Source organism: Balearica regulorum, chromosome 5 (assembly GCF_011004875.1).
Source record: "Balearica regulorum gibbericeps isolate bBalReg1 chromosome 5, bBalReg1.pri, whole genome shotgun sequence".
Taxonomy (NCBI): domain Eukaryota; kingdom Metazoa; phylum Chordata; class Aves; order Gruiformes; family Gruidae; genus Balearica; species Balearica regulorum.
This window is the reverse complement of record NC_046188.1, coordinates 62,352,093-62,371,726: the sequence shown is the minus strand read 5'-3', so window position 1 is coordinate 62,371,726 and position 19,634 is coordinate 62,352,093. Positions and strand designations below refer to the sequence as shown.

At 40.2% G+C, this 19,634-nt stretch overlaps 1 protein-coding gene and 1 long non-coding RNA gene across 4 annotated transcripts; one reads left to right on the top strand and one right to left on the bottom strand.

The window, feature by feature from the left end:
- Window positions 1-330: 330 nt before the first annotated feature.
- Window positions 331-11,592, top strand: PRRG4 (proline rich and Gla domain 4). Its single transcript, XM_075755279.1, has 6 exons — window positions 331-442; window positions 1,275-1,390; window positions 4,420-4,583; window positions 5,632-5,680; window positions 6,404-6,539; window positions 7,214-11,592. The coding sequence occupies exons 2-6, from the start codon at window positions 1,285-1,287 to the stop codon at window positions 7,440-7,442; spliced, it is 684 nt and encodes a 227-aa protein (XP_075611394.1). The 5' UTR covers window positions 331-442; window positions 1,275-1,284; the 3' UTR covers window positions 7,443-11,592.
- Window positions 10,269-19,577, bottom strand: LOC142602113 (uncharacterized). 3 transcript variants are annotated; one of them, XR_012835813.1, is made up of 6 exons: window positions 19,461-19,577; window positions 18,255-18,376; window positions 17,255-17,319; window positions 16,321-16,414; window positions 13,681-13,828; window positions 10,269-13,212 (listed from the first exon to the last, which is right to left on the bottom strand). It is a non-coding gene; the product is annotated as an uncharacterized LOC142602113 (long non-coding RNA). The 3 variants fall into 3 exon arrangements; XR_012835812.1 differs by lacking the exon at window positions 17,255-17,319; XR_012835814.1 differs by lacking the exons at window positions 18,255-18,376; window positions 19,461-19,577 and adding an exon at window positions 17,849-18,240.
- Between the last annotated feature and the right edge of the window lie 57 nt (window positions 19,578-19,634).

Below are 19,634 nucleotides of genomic sequence, written 5' to 3'. Positions count from 1 at the left end.
GGGGAAAAAAAAAAAGGTCAGCTTTAACATTAAAAGGTGTTCACAGAAGGTGAAAGCACCGCTACCTTCTCCTCAGAGGGATCTCGGGGCTGAGCTGAGTGGAAAGGCAGGTTTCTGGCAACGAAGTCCCAGCTGGCACCTAAGGGAAACCCCCTAACGCTACTAACACAACACACCACCTCCCCCTCCGGCCGCCCCAGCGCCGCTGGCTGGCTGGCCGACCGACCGGCCCCCTTTTCCCTCAGGCTCCAGGGGCGTTTCCGCCCCCACCCCGAGGAGGCCCCAGCCTGGCGGTGCCACCACCCGCGGGGGTGGCTGAGGTGTAGCTCTGTAACTCCGCCGCGCCCATTCCAGGAAACGCTGCGCCGGCAGCAGCAGCTTGGGCAGACGCTGTTCTGGCAGTCGCCCTCCTCAGGTGGCCGCCGGAGGCTCGCCGGGGCAGGTAGGGCCGCGCAGTGGGAAGCGGGGCGTCGGACGGGACGAGGGGGGGTTCCTGGCCGACGCCTCCGGCTGCCCTGGTGCCCGCCTGACTTGAGTCGGCACCGACAGCGGGGGCCGGTCCCGGGGCAGCAGAGCGGCCTTCCTCCGCCACGGGTGGGCCCGGGGGTGTGGGGCAGCTCCTGGCAGGACCGCGGGGCGGTTGTTCCCTCGGGTGGTCGCCGCACGTCTCCGCTTCAGGCGGCGATCGTTTTATTCTCGGTGTTGGGCGACTCTTGGAAGAATTCAGGTCTTATTTCTTATTTTCTACAGTCATCCTAGGTAGGGCAGCGCGTGCTAGAAGTACATAAATGTTTGTTGGGTGTGAGGAGGTTGGCAACGGCTCTCTCCTGGCAAAATGGTTTCTGTACGTCTGTTTACATTGGGTAACTTTGATAACCTGCTGTGGCTGCTCTGGCAGCAAAACCGTAGTTATCTGAAGTTTCAGAGCGTACCTGCAGCACCTTGTGCTGATCTTTCCCCGTTAATGTGCCAGCTAACCGGGCTGCTGCTCTGTTAGCCGCTTTCCCGGGGAGGAGAGCAGCAGGTTTTTGCCTTGCTGTGGTGAGAGCAGCCGGTCACATGTGCAGATGTTATGCAATGAAAACTTCGTAAGAGACATGCAGAACCAGTTCGGATCGGTGTCTTTCTTCTAGAGATCCATTAGCCTCAACTGCATGTAGGTACTTGTGTTAGATGACTTCATTTATAGGATTCATTCAAGGTTCATTACTGACACTTCAGAAGATTGCATTGTCTTTTTTTTTTTTTAACTCACGTTAGTTTCTGTCTGACAGATACCACGCCATGTTTGCGCTTTTGGTACTGCTGTGTCAACTACATGTGATGATGTTTGCATTTCCTCACTGCACAGGGAGATTAAACAACTTGAAACAACCTGAATGGAAAGATGGTAACTTTTAACATGATTTTATGGTATCTAACTTTGCTTCTGCTGAGAAATCTTTTTATGTAAATAGTTTTGTTGTTCTTTTTTTTACTTCATTAAAAAAATTAAGCTGTTTTATGGTTAATTTTAGAATATTTGAATATCTTTTGCTGAAATGATTGATAATCGACTTGAGTGTTGGTATTAAGTATTTATCAGATCCACTAGTAAGTGCAGATTGGGACAACTGAGCTTTCTCTAGGTCTTTAGGATTATTGTTATAACCAGAATCCTCTAAGTAACATGAAAATTCCACAAGTTTTAAATCTGTATTAAGACAGTACTGCTTTGGTACAACTAGGCACATCACAGTTTTATTTGTATCTCTAAAGTTCCTTTGTATTTGAAAGGGTTTATTTGCTTGTTTTTTGAGCTTGATATTTCTTCTCAATACCAGATCCCCTTACAACTCCTTGAAAGATAAATATTGTGCTGCTATTCCATTTCTTCACTTTGGAGGGTGGGAAGTGGAGATGAACTGAGGTAAAAACAAATGAAGTTCCCCAAAAGGACTCAACCACTACAATGCTAAGCCTAGTGATACTTAACATTTAAGCATCAGGGCTTCAAAGAGGAATTTGTAACGTATCTGTCTGGTTTCCTCAGTGGATAAGGAGTGCTGAAATCTTAAGACAGACTTTAAAAAGTCATCACATTGAGCAGGAGGCTCCTTCAGGACAGTATGTTGAGCAGAAAACGTGGCTAGTAGAAAAATGCTCGAGACAGGTTATTCATTAAAATCCATGTTGCTCTGGGTCATAAAACGTCGGGCTGCCAGGCTGCCTCTTTGCTGTGACTTCACAGCACAGAAACCTCTCCTGACAATAGGCCCGGATCACTCCCCCTTTAAAGAGGGAGTTGGAAAGGGAGGGGCCCAACTCTTTATCAAGTAATTGAGCAAGTAGAACAGTTGCCAAGAATGTGGGGTACCTGCATGGATAGGTTACTTCTCCAGCATTTTCTGAACATCTGTTACCAGTAGGGTAACTTTATGCAGCACATTGTGTGGATGCATTTTTAATTAAATGCTAGGCATCCTAAAGCTGGATTTACCATTTTATTGAACTGTGGCCTAAAGGACTGCAGAACTACATTCAGTTCCCTCACGTACAGGAGAGAATTCAAATCCGTTTCATTCTCCAAATACTATCTTAATCACCAAGTGGCAGGTAATTCAGAGATAGAGATAAGTGTACTATGACTATATGTCCTACAAAGTGAAAAAAGTGCAGATAAATGGATAAAGACTCTTGGAAACACAAAAGGAGCATGGATCACTGGGAATTAGGGGTCCTAGGCTCCATACAGCTTGCCTATGGATTCCATGTTAATTAAAATGCATCGATTATCTAAATTAATTCAGAAGTATAGCTAATACTACTTGCATGGTAAGGAATGAAACATTACCAAGCAAAACTGAAGTTCTCTGTTTCAAAAGACTGAAGTTATTCTTGTGATTTGCACTGAATCAAGATAATGATACTATTTTTTCCATGTAATTCTTTCCCCTTTCCACTTGTGGGTTTGGATATTTTTTTTTAAGTCTGTATCTCTGGTTACTCTTAGATATAGCATAAATATTTTAAGCTTAGATTTTTTGGAATTACTTTAGAATAACAGATTTCCCTTCCTACACAAATGTGTGTGCACATGTGTGGCTCCTTGAATATATACTGTAATGTTATATAAATTACAGAAATATATACTGTAGTATTCCTTCAATATACTAGAATATTAAAGATATAACTAATATGCAAGTTACACTGCAGTTTTCTTAAGTTTTCAGAGCACAAACTGTTTTGAGATACCATTGCAAGATCTAACAGCAGCTATTAGGGTAAAAATTCCTGAATGATGTCATAATCAAGTCAAACACACTAACAAGAACATAAAGCTAATTTGTAGCTGAATAACTTTATTCTGAATCTCATCTCCTTTTTTAGCTGTCTGGCTTGATATGTAACAATGCTGTTTCTGCATTACACTTGCAAAAATAATCCTCTAGTCATATTGCTTACCAAATAGTCTGAATTTCTTGGAGTACAGATGAGGCTTTCACTGAAAACCAAGCCAGAAAACTAGTTCTGTCATACAAAGTCGTTTGGTGTTTTGTTTGTTTTTGGTTTTTTTTTTAAAAGAAGCTGTAGCAAGAGCAGGCTATAACTTGACTATGGAAAATGCCTAGTGAGAAAATGCATTCCTGTATTTCAAAGCCTTCTACAATTTCACTAACTTCTGGAATCTCACCTCACAACTTACTCCATGAGGCCTCATGGAACCTGTAATAAGCACAAAAGAATAAAAGAATTAAGTATTTTCAGAAGTGCCTGTTGTCAGCAAAACTCCTATCATGGACTAATTTAAAACAAATAAACTTCGCAATATGCCAACCTTTACATAAAACTTGCTGCCATGATTGTGAAAAGACAACAAATGTAAAATGATTAGGACTCTGCTGCCATGATTTAAAATCCAAATTCTATAAACAAAATTTGGAACTCACAGATACCAGAATATTGATAAATGTATATTGAGGATTCTTTGGAAGATATTTTTTCCTTCTTTTTTTTGCCTCCTTCCTCCAGTAGGTCAGTGCCTTGCTGAGTTTGGATCTGACTGAATTTCTGCTTTATGTGACTATTTGTTCTTAAGAGCTCCAGTAAAAAACTGATGCCCACATTCCAGAAGGGATCATATCAAAACTTGAAGAACAGCTGTCACGAGACTCAAATTCTCTTGGCCAGTACAAGGAATAGCTGAAATGCTTTAGGAGAAAGGAAAATATGTTTGTTTTCTATTGCATAGTTAGAAAAGTTAACAGCAAAGATGACATTTTAGGAGACTTTGATGTTTCTTTTTCCTGTATGTAGATGAGAGATGGTAGGGGAAGAAGTGGTCTCAACGTGCTCCTTCAGGATATTAACCATTCTTTGAAAATACCCAATTTAGCTTTCCTAACTTGTTTAAATAAACTTAATTTTTTTTTTTATTAGTGTTCGCATCAGAAAAGGAGGCCAATTTATTCATTGGACGACATCTTCTGAATAACAGATTTGATTTTGAAGCATTCACAGCAGATAACCTGGAAAGAGAATGCTTTGAAGAGCTGTGCAATTATGAAGAAGCGAGAGAAATTTTTGAAGACCCTGATAAAACGGTAGCTGTTCAAACTGAATTTAATATACTGAAGGAGGTTATTGACTAAATCATTACTGTATCTAAACACCATAGCCCTTCCAAAAACACCACTTAAAATGATTGCTTATTTTACTTTAATAGAGAACGTGTTCCACATGCTCTGTGCATTAATTAGCTGATAGTGTCCTTGTGTCGTGCCAAAGAAGTGTTTTAGAAGAGAGGAGTACAGAGTAACTCTGCACTTCAGCTACTGCTGAGTATTCCTATAGCATTATCTTCTAAATCACTACCTATATACAACTTGGAAGAAACCTGGTATAAAAAAAAAAGAGAAAAATACATAAGAAACCTTTAAGCCCAATAATGGAACGTGATGATTGTCCGAAGAGTGGCTCTTGCTGCATGCAAAGAGTCTCTTTGTGATTCTAAGTGTGCTCTGCGCTAACCTGCGCAAGGAACGCACTCCTGGTCTGAAGCTGGAAATGTTAGTTTGCCATTGCTAGCGTTTCCCTATGAAAAGAGGTGAAAATGTTAAATTGGAATCTTGATGGAGTCTTTTGCTGGATAGCAAAAGTGGAAATTATAGCTAAACACAGTTAGTGCATAACAGTCATGAAACATAAAAGTTTTTCTCATCAATAAATCCCATTATTTTTCCTAGCTGAATTCAGATACTGTTCATGCAAATATCTGATTCTTAAGAACTTGACTTTGCCTCATTAATACTCTTCTGTAGGGACTTACAAAGATTAATTGGAAGCATTTTTTAGTGTCAGAATATATGCTAACTAACTTCTACTGTAATCAGGCAGAAATATGAGGTAACATTGGACAATTAAATGCACTTCTAACAGCTGACATTTTCTTGTTTGTGAAATTGTAATTTTTATGCAAATCTCAATGTATGAGAAAAATACGGTGAGATAAGCAAGTACAAATGCTTCAGTGGGAGTTGCTTCTGTTTATGTCACTGTTAAATTTTGCCCACAGTACCATATTTTAAAAAATTGTCAATAAGCCGGCCAATTATGTATCTTAGATAAATCTGATCCTTTGTGTTTTTATAGATGGACTTTTGGAAAGACTATTCAACTAAAGGCCCCAAAATAAAAATAGGTAAGTCGTATTTTTATTCTTTTATTCTTTTCTTATATTGCAATATTTTGGTTTGTTGTTATTGTACATTCTTAAAAATACACCAGCAAAATCAGAATTGATCTTTTTACTGAAATTCACTGTGAACCTTGCAAGTATATTGCATTATCATCTGCAATACTCACTGAAGCATCTTACTCACAGTGGGATCCATTGTAAGTCTGTAGGTGAAAACAGTATCAGTTTTGTTGTCCATTTCTTTGTTTTATTACGTAATTGGTAAACTTTACAGTAATTCTTTGGCTGCTTTCTGTGGTTTGGTTTGTGTTGTGTCCGTCTCCCCCCCCCCCAATTTCTTTAACAATAATATAACAGTCTGATTCAGGGGCAGAGTAGTCTTAATGCCAGATGTTTTATTAAAAAGTCAGTGTGATTGGAGGAAAGATCTATAGTTTGATCAAGGTCACAAGTACCTGAAGTAATACTTGGAAGGCATTAGAAGACACACATTTCAACAGTTTTATGTACAGAAAAGGGAATATCTGCTCACTTTTACTTTCAGCTGAATGTGAATGATACTCTCGGGTTGTGTTGCGCAGATTATTATGGCTTGTCGCAGCAAGCCAGACATTTGTGGAAAGGAACAGTCTTACTGCACAGCAAAATTAGTGTGTCACAGTGTATACTGTATACTATGTAGATGGAAAGAATGCATAATGAAAATTACCAATGTGTTATCTTCAGGTGACGAGACACTACAGAAGATTAATGTTACAGGACTTCTCATCAGTCTAGTTGCTGCTGGGGTACTGTTAGTTATAATTGTACTGCTTATCTTCTACTGCTGCAAAAGCAGATGCAAATCAAGGCAACCACCAGGGTAAGGAATTTCACTGCTTAAAACAAAACAAACACTAAAACAAACTCTTGCTTAAGAGTGGAGTTTAAAAATCACTGTGGGTTTGTCTAACCGTATGCTCAGAGAATCCAATGGGAGTTCTGGTTCTTACTTTCCTGGAAGCAAAGTTAGGTGAGCACTAGCAGTAGTTATGCTGAAGTTGTTTAATAACATAAAAACGTAAAACAACACTTGGCATGGCGGATGTACTGGGGTTTTTTTGTGCATACTCTTGGTTCCAAAATATTCTTACTAAAAAGATGGAATCATTTTAATAGGTTGGGGCCTGCAATGGAAAGTGTAACATGTTCTGTTTGCTGTTTAAAGTAGAGTGTATGCTTTTCATGGCACGTAGTCTCCCTCAGCTGTGAAATGAAGCGAGTTGGAGGAAGTGTTTCTCTACCAATTGTCTAGCCCTTCTTGTTCCTTTATGCTAAATCTGAAAGGAATACACGAGGATTCTCTGCTTCCTCTTCCCTATAAATTTCACATTACTGAGCTATTCTTACACTCTGGTTTGGAGGGAGTATTTGGCTTCTGGTCTTTATGATCATTGAAGGCAACTGGTTGTTGTTATTTTTTTAAACTAAGACTTTATATTCTTTCTTCCCTTTAAAACAGAAGTTGCCACTTGTAACGCTGTTAACTTTGTTTAGGTACTTGGATTATGCAAGAAACAGAAGACGTAATTCATCTAGCATCTTCAGAAGGCATGAAGAATTGTCTTTAAACCCACTTCCTCTCAGAACTGATGATTCAGGACTACCAACTTATGAGCAAGCAGTTACTTCAGATGGACAACACAACGTGCCACCACCCCCTTATCCAGGGCCCCCAAAAGGGGCACGGATGTTTAAAAAGTCTATGTCATTTCCTGCCCCTTAGTCACAAACCTCCTTTTCGGGTGAGGGGGGATTACTGAAACACAACATACTTTTTTAAGAAAGTGTGTCCTACCTTGCATATTGCAAGACAGTTTACAAAAATGTGAAAGATCTTTAGCACAACCAGGAACAAGTGAAGGTCCCATTTGGGAAAAGATGTGATCTGTTGCAAAGTCCGCAGGACTATTCTTTGCACAAGGTTATTGTGCTAAGAGGAGGGAACACACAAAGAGTAACTCTTGTACTGCCACCCTCTTCCATATGCACTTTGAGCCATCCCATTGTACTACTGATGTTTCATTAATAGTTCATCTTTTTTGTTTTTTCTTCAGAAGGAACAGTATTTGAATTGGTTTTATTGACACAACCTTTTTTTTGTGACTATTAATACTTTAAACCACCGTAAGACATCTACTTTGTCATTTGATATATTTACTTCATTGCTGTGTGAATTTTCTAGTAATTCTAGTAATAGATTTGAGTATGAAAGTTATTTCATGATTTGATCTTTCAACTGTGTACCTGTTACTGCTTCTGGATTACACTGGTTTGTTTTAGACACTGCTGGTTAACACACTACTCAATTTATTGCATTTTTGTGATTATAATTTTGGATGAAAATGAACCATTAATTGCATGGCACATTACCCATTCAGACAAAGTATACTTTTGTCAAATGGTTTTGATGTTCAGCACTAAATACTAGGTTGAAGTGAATAAAGAGAGTACTATGGGTCAGGGGATGTTAAGCAAATAGAGATTTGTCCCTTGTTAAAAAAGTAGCCAGGTTTCATAGATACTGTTTCTCTTGCAGTTTAAAAATTTAAATGTTGAAAAAGACATTTAACTTTTGGAATCAAAGGCTAAACTACCACACAGAAGCGCTCTGTATAAGTATGTATTGCCCTGCTGGCATGACAAAATGATACCTTTAAGTAGACTGAAACATCATATTAGATAAATAACCAGCATCCACAGCGCAATAGTCAAGAATTTCATGGACTTGCTGGTTAACTCTATCAACACAACTTCTGTGTCTCCAGTTGTAGCCACCCTTAATTTTACATCTTATTAAAATATCAATCCCCAGCATTATATGGCCTACAGCTCTAGCTGAGCAAGTCACAGACCAACATTGCTGTCCCTTTACCTCCTAGTCAAACGGCACTGTAGTGGAAAAGGCTTCCTGTAGTCACAGGAAACTGGGTTAGAGAGGCTCACAGGCAACATGTTGGGCTGGTGTTTTCTTGTATTACAGTAATCTTAGAGTCGGACACATGCAATGAAGTTTTTTTAAAAAGCAACAAATTCTACCCCCCTCCCCCCATTTGACCAGTGCTGACAACAGCAAATGGTATTTTAATTTGGTGCCTAAAATGCACTTTATAATGTAAAGGTTGACTATTTATATGTAACATTTCACTGAAATTTATGTTTTTTAACATGGTAGAACCTACAGAGCTATCGAGCGAGATGCAGAGGATTGCTATGAGATTTTTGATATGTAGATGCTTTTGTAAAGAAGAAAATGCTCCAACTGTTGGAATATAAAGAGGGTACATTGGAAATGCTACGCAAGGAGGTCTTGCCCTTTGAAAAATACATACAACCCAGCTGATATCAGCAAACATAGGACTCATTTGTAAAGCTTGAGTATCAGATTTGGCTTTTGACAAGTCACAAACCTCTTTGCAGCTTTTTTCTTGTTGAGAGATGGGGGAATCCCCTTGTTGGGATAGCTTCAATTTGCTGTGGTCCTACTTGTAAAAGCATTTTGAAGTTCTTAGAGGTTAATATTCTGTAAGACTGAAATTAGCAAATTGTGAGAGATCATCATTGATAACCAAAATACAGAGTTATGATGAAGCTATGGAATTACAAGCTTGCAAAAACATTTCTCCCATATTTCCATTTAGCTAACAATTTTTAAATTTGTTAATGTGCATTTTGAGCTGTAGAGCACGCTTTTCTCTAGATTTTTCCTGGGACTCAAAAAATGACTAATTTAATGGGACTGATAGGGGCACTTTTAAGGAGAAGGATTTCGCAGGACTTGTGAGAGTTCAGAGATTCTTTAGTGTTACTACAGTGATGCGTGCATCTTGCAAAGTCACGTTTTAAATAAACTACAGAAATTGTACAGAAAGCTATTTAATCACTTGAAATTTGATTATTCTACTATTCCTACAAATCATTTGCAAATGATTCAACGCAAAGCAAGCAAAAATCTTGACCTTCATAATTAATATAAAAAACTTAAGATGGTGTAACTGTTAAAACATCAATGCTGTAAGCTTTTGGGGCAGTAAACTCCACCTTCTGCAGGGTGTAACACTTCAAATGTAGTCAAAGAATCTTGTTTGGGTTGTGTTTGGTTTTCTTCTTTCATACATTGACTCCTGGCCCAAGACATTTATCTTGATTCTTGTCACTTTTTGGAACTCCTGATTCATTGGGGTTAGAGGAAAAAAGTCAACAAGAGGTTGACTATGGTGACTTGTGAATTCAGAAGTGTTGCCATATTTCCAAGTTTTACATGTGGTCTCCTTTGAAAATGCAGTTGCTATTACAATATAGAAAACAGCAAATAAGTGTCCTTAGGTGGGAGGAGGAGGTAGTTTTTGAGCAAAGCTGCAGCAAGTTTAATCTAATTTGTGTACAGATGTAAATCATCAGTGTTTTGACTTCCAGACATTCTTTCAAGGGCCAGTAGGAAAGGCAGTGGATTTTAAGTGAATTAACAGAGATCTACTATGACAGTTGAAAACAGAAGTGTCTAAACAAAACACTGGGAAAAATTACATAGTACTTAAATTCTGTTTCTCTCAGAACAGGTTTAAACATGTCATACTACATGCAGCTAGCCATCACCTTGCCCAATTTTCCAAAAGCATTCTGTGTTGCCCTTACATGCTTACAGCATGCAACTTCTTATAAATCAGGACAGATTATTAGTTAGAGCAAATAACTGAGGGTCAGAAAAGTAGCCTCTGTCAACTGAAAAATAAATCACTTAATCTGTTTTTTGCTTCAGTGAAACAAGCAAGCCTACTATTTGATTTATCAAATCCTCTAATTAATAGTATTATAAGGAGTAGTATGTCTATTTTGGGGGTTTTTTTTGGTGTGAATTCATTAGAAGAGCAAAACCAAAGTACCAAATGAAAGCACATTTCCTCACCACAGTTCATGGAAATGTGAGTCATGAAGCATTTGATTCAGCTCCTATCAAAGTCTACAGCAAGCTTTCTATTGGCTTTAGCTGAACTGGGATTGGAGCCAAAAATTAAGTAACTGATCACTTCAGGTAATAAAAAGTATAACGCTCTGCCAAATTATTTACCACAATGCTGTTGCCAAACCTGATTTAGAGTATTCTATTGTTTTAATGATGCCTACTTACATTAGCTAGAATGTTTGAGGCTCATCTACCCTTAAAAAGAGTACTTGAAATTTGGAAAGCACAGGAAAATCCCTTATCTTTCCTCAGATTACCAGCTGCGAATAAGCTGCATTAATTACCTGTAGGAGGTTATTAGCAACACTGTTTGATTACTTTGATCAACAGTACAAGTTGATGTAAAACTTTTTTTAAAAAAAACAAACACAACAGCACTAAAACCACCACCTTTCTATTCACAGTCTCATCTGCCAACACAAGTTTTATTGCTGCTGTCCTCACTTGTTCCATGTGCTGTAGAGAACAGCTAGGAAACCCCAGGTTTAAAAGCCATTTTTCAAATACTTCCAAGCTGCCCCTTTCTACACTGTAAATGTCTTTCAATTAATTCCTAGCATATGCAAAGTTACCACTATTACCATTTTTCACAATCAAGAACTTGTATTTTCCTCTCAAAAATTTTAAGCACATCTTCTCAAATACCCTGCTTTTTATTCAGGTGGTAACTTCTGACTGTTTCCAGTTATTTTTGACCTGTGTAAACAGTTCTTGTTACTTAATCTTATGAACATATTTCCTTCTACTCATCTGACAAAGCCTTTTGAATGCATTTGTCACTGGTTATATTTTAACTGTAACTTTGATGTTCAGTGCTGTCATTTTCTTGAGGGGAGAGGTAGCAATATTTTAAACTCTGCTAGCCTCTACAATATTTTGTAAAACAATTTCCAAGTAAACATTTATGCTGGTTCATCACAGCAAAAGAGAAAATGCTAATTCAGCCTATGATAAACCTCTGACATAACAACCTTTTTTTTTTTTTTTAAATGAAGCTGGTAACAGCATGCACTCTTCTTCATGCCATATAGCACCTAGCAACAGGGAAAAAGGCTCATGGTTTGTTTTCCTTGAACATTGGCAATTTCTGCTCCGGACAGCAGCTTCCTACTTCACTGCTCTAGTTCACTTGAGTATATGAGGTTCTGAACCATGAACTGCAGTCACAAAAGATGAAGTTTTCAAGACAAATTAGCCAACTGACCCAGGTGTTGTACCCTTTCATCTTCCTTGACTTTCACTAGACCTTAGGTGAGAAGAGTTAACACAATAACGTGGCCGAAAAATATCCACATTCTTAGGATTAGTGAAGTGAGAAAGATCACTCCTTTGAGGACAGCAAATTACACTAAATTAAGCCACTCTTGTTTTGCCCACTGGAAGACAATAGTAAGATTTGCACTTTTTTCTCCCAACCACACAAGGTGAGCTGAGCTAGCTAGTCCCCAACATCAGAATCCCCTCCTATATTTGAGCATCCAATGAAGCTTTTTCATGAGTCAACTGACCTGAGACTTGGAATACAGCTAGTGGGGTATAGATGCTTCATTCTCATTAAATCTTGGGAAAATAGGATCCCAGTTCCTTGGAAAATGTCTTTTATATCACCTGTTTACAATATTACGACTTTAGCTGTACAGCTCCCAGCTGCAAAAAAATGAGGAGTTTGTATCTACTGGATTTCAACAATTCTGAAAATTACATGGAAGCTGAGCAGATTTACATCATTCTGACATTACTTACTTTTTTCAAAGGAAGCTAGCCAAAACTCAGATTAATAAAGCTTCCCATCTAACTTTTAATCTCTGTGTCCATTTAATAGAAAGCCAGCCCATTCACTTTGAAATGTCAAAAACAATTACTGCAAAACTGCCCTGACTAATTTGGCAAAATACTGAAATGTCAGCAAAAGACTAGCTCCAGCTGGGAACAGTGGGCCCTATGATGTATCAACAAGGGAAGCAATAGTACTTCCATTAGTGTTTAAACTACAATTTAGTTTGCTGTTGACCCCTCTGGGAGCAACCTCCCCAGATTTTCCCCAGGTGCACACCATTCCTCTATTTTACCATACAACACATCATCTTTTACATCACTTCACAATGGCAACTACACTAACTGGTTACATGAAAAATAACAGGATAGTATCAGATTTATTTTGGCTATTTTTGATGCAGTATATTTTGTACATGTTGAAAATGTATTTAACTACTTCTGCTTTACATTTAACTTTTAATTTGATTTTTTGCTGTTCTTATTGTTCTACCTGTAACTTGCTATTGAACCTTCTTCTTTCTCCAATTCCTTTTTCTGTGTCTATTCATAATCTGCTATTGCACACACTCACCTGTTTGCTGCTTAATTTTTTTTTTCTTTTCCTTCCCGGACATGGTTCCCAAGCACTTGGTCCCTTCCCACTCTCCAAGAATCACTCTTCTTGCACAGCTTCCCTTGTCTCTTCACAGAGGTAACAAGGACTTTTGGCTCCTTCTTTCCCTCCTGCTTTCTTTGCACAGCGCCCTGACTACAGAAACTGAAACAAAAGGGGCCATCAGATGCAGGCATCTTGCTGCCTACATTCTGGGAGCCTCTAGAAGCCCACGCTTTTTAAAGGTAGCAGCCAGACTTCAAAGGATCAGGAAAAATAGTTCAGTCTAGAAATTGGTACACTTAAACACAAGTTTTGAAAAGGCCTTATAACAGGTTTTAAATTTCTCATGCAGTACCTACTTCATTTTGGAAACAAGAAACACCTGTGATTGCTCAAGTTGTTCAAGCAGCTTCAGTTTAACTTCTCTAAAGATCAGCAACTACTAAGTATTGAACTTGCAGACACCCAGTATTTAATGTTAAAAACCCAACATGGATATGATACAAAGGAAAATATCTAGTAAGAGTTAAAATAAAATACTCCCTGTTAAAACTATGAGTTTGTTCAAGAGCAAAGGTTTTATTTAAGTTTTCTTTTTCCTATATGTCATTGCACATTTCTCCCACTTACCTTATACCAGTTCTGGTGCTTACTAGATCCCTTTGTAAATCATCCAGCAAAAACATAGACAGCTTTCTTGGGAGTGGGCAAGTTGAATCAACACGAGTGTTGGTGATGGCGCCTTGGAAGGTGTGGGACCACATGACCAGGAGGAGGACTGGGAAAGCAAAGGAAACAAGGCCTTCCAGCTCGCTGGTGCAGGGAACTTTCTACCAGCTCAGTCGTCTCTTGTCATGTCAGACATACCACGATTTAGCAGATCAACTGTAGTTCGACAGAATGAATTGTGAAGATTTTGCTTCATTTGTTTGTACATATACTTAAACTTTTTATCAAATAAACGCACAGACTAGTATATGTAAAGAAATGCAAAGAAAGAGAGTATTTGCTGTGAGACTCCAGGATCAAGTGTGTTCTTTGAAAGGCAGCACTTTCTTCACATTTCTTAATGTCTAGATTTATGTTTAAAGAGGCCATGTGCCAAATTAAATGTAAAATCTAATCTGTTAAGCAATTGCAATTTTCTGCTTTGGTCAGAACCACAATTGCAAAAAACCCCAACCGCTCAGTGATTAATAATAGGCCTAACAAAGACTCATGTTATTACTCCATAACATCTGATCTACTTATCCATTGGTGCTCATGCCACAGCCTGGCAGCACACATACAAAGCCTGCACAAAGGTGCTGCATCCACGACCTGTAGTGGATGCCTACCCTCCATCAGTGTTCAGAGAAAGATGCTGTAGAAATTTTTGCGTTCTTTTTTATAATTTGTTAGTAAATCAGACCCAGCTCAGCTTTGGTCTGAACTTCTTCAAATGTCATCTGATCAGACGTGTTCAAATTATTTGAATGTTTTATCTTTGAAACATTAGTTTTCAAAAAAAAAAAAAAAAAGTATCATCAAGTCTCCAAAACACTATTTTCAAACAACTGTGAATATTCATTCTCTCAGCACAAGGCTAACTGTTAAGCATTTCTAGAGCTTTTCTTTACAAATGGTTAGCCACTGAAAGCTAACCACAAAGATGTTTGTGTCTGTTAGCAAATTATTTATGATACTGTGATAGTTCCAAAATAAAGTACTATTATGAACTGAAATACAATCCTTTTTGTCCACTTTCAACAACCAAGCTGTAATCTCAAATTTGCAGCACTAACCGCATGCTGTGCCTTTAACTACTTCGATCAACAACAGCTGAAGCTGCTGATCCAGCACGTGCATCTGACTATTCTTCCATGATTCTTTTCAGCTCATCAAAAGTTGCCCTGAAGCATACCAAGAATTTTGCTGCAAAACCAACAGTTTACTGATTTAACTGAAAGCCACTTAATGCAAAATAAAATAAAATAAAACAAAACAAAACTTGGCACTTGAACAGGAGGAAAGAGCCAGGACAAGACCAAAACCAGGCATCATGTTTGATGGAAAGGCAAAGGACAGGAGCAATGCACAGAGGTGTGGAAGAAGAGGGCACATGGGGATAGACAGACATTGGAAGTGCTTTGTAGAGCCAGGTTTGTTGTACCTGTGGTAAAAAGGATGCCAAAAGCACAGGCAGCAACTGCTGGCCCTGTGAAGAATCACCCCATTTAGTTACACCTTGCATGCACAAGGACCCTTAGCGCTGCTGTCCTGGTATTTAACATCTGTGGTACTGTTAAAGCTGTAACATACCACGTAGCCTTCTGCCTGGCCAGCCTTGTACATATATAACATTCAAAGTGCTCAGTCACACTCAAACACTGGCTGACGTTTTTCTGTTAACATGAGTAATAATAGCACACTAAGCAACAATGAAGTTACTAAATAAATAAATAAATAAATCAGTTACAACTAAATAAATCAACGCCAAGCATGAATTGGAGCATTATTCTGGCCCTGGATTTGCGATTGATATACTGGTTTTAATTATGATCAAATCACAGAAAACTGCCAACTACCCATTAGCTTGATCCTGCACTTTATTTGGCGTATGGTCACTTTAAACATAAAACAGGACCTCAAAAAGCAGTATTTCCATTGTATAACATTAAATTATTTTAAAAGAAAGAGGAAAATAGGAGTTTCCCTAAGGGGCAGTGTATATTAGCTAAGACAGTTCTGCAACAGAGCTGGCTTGATTCTGGCTGAACTGGCGTACGGGCAGAGAAGCCCATTACTATCCACAGAGGTATATCCTCAAGCATTCCTAGGCTCTAGAGATTTCTATATTGAATATACCATAAGCCAAGCCAACATTTCATCATCAAAAGTAAAAGTTCCCTGCTCTTTCCTGTCATGTCCTTCCCTTCCCAGCTGCTTCTGGCTGCACAATACCACTGCTTGCCCTGAGCCAGCACTCATTTGATGCAAAGCAAGCTGAGTCAGCTCAGTGAAATTACAGAAAAATGACCTCTGGCAAAAAAAGTAAATGTTCTTTTGCCAGTGGAGTGAATTTACTGTTCACCTTGTGGCCGGAGCACACTGCTAGGAGCAGGAGGGTAGAGCTGGGAAGAAGGAAGGGAGAGTGAGGCTTGCTCTTTTGGCTGTCTGCAAGTAGCTGAGGCAGCTGCTGCTGCACCACACCTGGAGGCAGCAGCACATGCTGCAGCTTTGAAGATCAATCCTCAGACCTTAGGCAGACGATTTCTATTAAAGCCTTACCTTAAGTACTTAAATCTGTCTCCTAACCATCACATGACACTTTTGACTCTGTAAAGGATTTGTTGTGTTGTTTTTCCAAGTGGAGACTGTTCACCTAGGGAAAGAAATGAGCAACAAAAATTCATTACTGCCCCAGGCTCGTATGCTGCACAGATTGTGTTACAGTACTGTAATTTAAGATTTTGCTCTTAAATAAAGTGAAAATTTGTTATTAACTTATGTTTCAGCAAACTATATTTATTATATTAAATTCTTGACTTGAGAGATAAGCCCATACAATAAATATTGTTACTGGCTACAGGCATTCAGTTAGGAACTACAGTTCAGAAGGTGTTAAAGCCCACCAAAGCTCAGTTCCTAAACTGCAAGTAATTGCTTTATTTGAAACAAAAGCTTTCCTTACTAATACTTTTCAATATTCAGATTCATGAATATGTCTAATATGACTTCTAAACACACATCTTTGTATGTACACTTTAATCTACACATTAACATATGTAATTAACAGGATCTATCAAACGATTGTTTCCATTGGTGACATCTTTCAAAAAAGCTGTTTATAAGTATCATGGATATCAAGATACTGTAAAAGCACTTACTTTAAACAAACTCTGTTGCTGTCTTAGAGAACAGTGTTACAAAATATCTTTTGGTTACAAAAAGATAAAATGCACAAACTTCAGGGTAGCAATGTTTTCAGTCCATTCCACCTCTATTAAAACCATGTAAAAGAAATTAAACTTAACAACAGCTGTCTCAACTTCTGTTTCACTCAACTTCACTATTTGATTACAAGAAAGAGGACATACTCCAACAATGTTCAGGGAAACACTGTGTCTGTGGTATATTGACAATTAGTTCATTTAGTGGTCTAAACTAACTATCTGTTTCCCTGCCTGTATATCTGGACTGGTGTTTGTGATTTCTCATGTACCGTGATTTTACAGCCACGTATCTAAAAGTATTAGCATACACACCCCTTCTCTTTAGAGAAATATCCTGTAATGAAAATACACATCATTATAGTACTCTTTAAGTTCATGTTGCCATTACTTGAGAAAAATCAAACAAAACACTAGCAGTTTTACAATTTATTAATACATCCTTAAAAGTTTCTTGCCACAAATTTGGAATATAGCTCCACATCAACACACTGTTCTAGATAACCAAACACTACATCTAGGTGGAAATGGCATTTTTTTATCGCTTAGGCCCATGCATGGGCCTTCCCTCAGGTCCACTTAAGGGAAACAATGCACTCTAAGGGTAATATTATAATGGAGATTAGCAAAGATTCTTCAGGGAAATCAAAACCTGTAGGTCCTTCCCCACTGGAAATGCTACTTTCAATAGTATCAGCAGTACTTCACCATTAGCATACAACTGGAGTAATTTTCTGTCATCAGGCCTTGTTGATATGTAAAACAGTTACCCTCGTGTTTCCCAGGGAAAGAAGGTTTCCCCCCCTACTCTCCTCCAGCTGCAAGCAATACAAGTGCTAACTTATGCAAACACAAGAAAAACTCACTCTGCTGGTTTCTGGCTTTGGTACGCTTCTTTTTGTCTTCTTCCTCTGCCCTGGCCTTTGGGTGACTTTACTTGGTCTCCTCGGTACTGATGACTTTCACACTTACCTTTCCCTCCTGGTCCAAGGCTGCCTTTCTTCCTATAGTTGGCTGTGCTGCTTCTTGAAACTAGGCACGAGAAAAGCAGAACCTCAGTTTTTCCTCCTAAAATCTCTTACTTTCCTGCATTTAATATTCACCACTCCACCTTTTCATTCAGATGTTGAGATTTTTATTTTTTTTTAGCATCTAATCCGACTGGCTGTAGTCAAGTTTCTAAACTCTGCATTTCACTACAAAATTCACTTCACTCTATGGTTTGATATTGCCTGGAGTACTACAAACTGAATCTTCAAAAGACTTACTTACTCATTAGCATACACCTCCCTCTTCTGAGCAATGCCTTCAGGTGCAGTCACCCTCCTTTCAAGTGTATATTCCTCATTTTTACCTCTGAGGCACATTCCTCCTGCTCATCTCTGCCAGCGTACCTACAACCTGCAGGGAAAGCAAGACACCATAGCTCACCTGCCATCCCCCTGCCCACACTGATGTCCCCTTTGCTCCTACCCCATTCTGTACAGCTAGTGCCTGTTTCCCCTACACCTTGTTTTAACAAGCAGGCAGCCAAAGATACAGGAATTTATTGTCTGTGCACCAAGTAGCTTAGATTGCTCTAAATACTTAAATATTACTTCTGTCTGTTCTTCTTGCTGTTTGACTTTTGGCCTATTCAGGCTCCAGGTCTGCAGTGACTTATTGCTGGAGAATGCTAAGCCTTATGGAAAGCTCTGCTCTATCTATACATATCAGAGGTTTTAGCTTGTAACAAGAAATAAAATTAGCCAAAGGGATGTGCTTTTGTATTATTTAACGTCTGTAAAGCACGCTCAGAGCGATGACCAACCCAAACCGCAGCAGGATGCTGGAGCTTGAAGAGGCAAAGCAAGGGCTCTGGGCTGCCCTGAGGGAGACACGACGATGAGCTTCTCTCAGTGACACCCCCCCATATTCCTGCCCCCGCGGCCACCACCGGCGGTTTTTATTTTACACCTTCCCAGTTTAATTTTCCTGCGAGGAGGATCAGTGCACCCTGTCGCGGGGGCAGGCGTCCGAGCGGTCACACCCGTCCGGTGACGCCGCTCCCGCCTGCCCGGGCGCCTCCCCCCGCGGCAGGGCGGGAGAGCCGCCCTACAAATTGCTTTACAATACGCTCCCCGTGAGGCAACCCGCCGCCTCGGGGCGGCAGCCCGGGCAGGGCGGCTGCCGCCCTCCATCTTGTCGGCGGCGACCGCCCCGGAGGCCGCGGCCCGCGGTGCTGCCCGCCGCTGACGCCGTTTCCCCTCAGCGGGAACAAGATGGCCCCGCCCCGGCCCCTCCAACAAAGCGCCAGCGCTTCACTTGACGCGGCCCCGCCGAGAAACCGGCCTCTCCCCCGCCTCGCCGCCCGGCCCGGCCGTCCCCGCCTTCAGCCCCCCCACCCCGCCCCGGTGGCGGCTACCGCCCCCCGCCACGCTCCTCTCCAGCCGCCGTCGCGCTTCCTTGTCAGGCCGCGGCCGCCCGTTCCTCAGTCACACACCTCCTCCTCCCCCCGCCGGCGCTGCTGGCGGCGGCTCCGGCGGCGGCCCCCTCCGCCGCGGCCTCCCTGCCCCCCCGGCCACGGAGCCGGAGCCCGTGAGCCCCAGTGCGCGCTGGCGGGGGAGGTGCATCCTGGGAAAGAGCAGCCCGACATGGGTCTCCGCCTGGCCG